Raw genomic sequence first — 1,213 nt, forward strand, 5'->3', positions numbered from 1 at the left:
ATTTTTTTTTTATCTTTTTTTTTAACCGAGATATACCGGTAAAACCTTAGTGTGTCATATATGTTACACCATGCAGTAAGTTCCCTAAAGGAAAAACGCCAAAAGCGGTGGAAAACCGTCAAAAATCGGCCTAAATACCGCCAACCGCAGCACCTATGGTTTTGTGTCGCATCCTTGTCACATTTGACAACTACATACCAAATTTTAAGTCTCTAGCTCTTACCGTTCTCGAGATATTTTGTTTACAGACAGACAGACACACACACGGACCAATGAAAAGCACAAGTTTTGTATCTCTGATGTCTGATTTGCATGACTCTCAGTGCATGGTGTATCATCTGTGATACACAAACAAATTGGCGTTTTGCTAAGTTGCTATAATAATTGAAGTAAATCTGTTTGCGTTGTCTTATTTATGAAAGAACAAGAAATAGGACCATATTTTTTGCGACAGTAAAAATATTTACGGAAATACATCAAAACTTACCTTGAAAATCACAAAATCTTCCTCTGAAGACACCTGCTGGTTTTCACGACAAAAATGACCATATTTTTCTCAAATTCAAAACAAAGTGATAACTCTCTATCACAAAGTGTTGCCAAGTGTATAGAGAACCTCTCAGAATCAACAAAAATCAAAAAAAGTCCAACAGATCGCAGCAGTGGTATCGAAAAGTTCATGTATCATATGTGATACAGTATGAACTTAAGGGTTAAAGCGCCCTAATCAAACAGGTATGGTACGCACCTGGTGGAGGTTTTGAAGAAGTTGGACTCGCGGTTCATCAACTCGGATCGGAACTTGGTCATTTCGTCTTCCATCTTTCTCATCTCCGCGTCAAACCGTTCGCGGATGTTACTGAATTCAGAATCGATAACGCTGAAATCTCCCAGCTTGATCGGGATGTTACGCTTGCCACTATCTGCCATGGAGGTTAAACAAAGTCGCGGGAAAACGGAGGAAAAATCGGACACCGACAAGCACTCGCGGACCTCGACAACTTTTATGTAGAACTTCGCGTTTTTCTTGAAGTGCACAAAAGAGTTAGAAAGTTGTTGCAAAAAATTACCAAAATTTTCGGCGTTTAATTTTTTTTTTAATTTGGAGAAATGATTTGAATTTTTTTTTTTAAAGAATAAAAAGAGATATATCACTTTTAGTGTAACACACGAACTGCTTACGGCCAGAATCAACTGATAACTGAATCCACTG

The 1,213-nt window shown here is 37.9% G+C and overlaps 1 protein-coding gene across 1 annotated transcript; it reads right to left on the reverse strand.

Moving 5' to 3' along the window:
* Positions 1 to 226: 226 nt before the first annotated feature.
* LOC113472243 lies at positions 227 to 1,196 on the reverse strand. Its single transcript, XM_026831905.1, has one exon. It carries the CDS (start codon positions 928 to 930, stop codon positions 724 to 726), a length of 207 nt encoding a protein of 68 aa, XP_026687706.1. The 5' UTR covers positions 931 to 1,196; the 3' UTR covers positions 227 to 723.
* Between the last annotated feature and the right edge of the window lie 17 nt (positions 1,197 to 1,213).

The sequence above is a fragment of the Diaphorina citri genome, unplaced genomic scaffold, assembly GCF_000475195.1.
Source record: "Diaphorina citri unplaced genomic scaffold, Diaci psyllid genome assembly version 1.1 scaffold4441, whole genome shotgun sequence".
Taxonomy (NCBI): Eukaryota; Metazoa; Arthropoda; class Insecta; order Hemiptera; family Psyllidae; genus Diaphorina; species Diaphorina citri.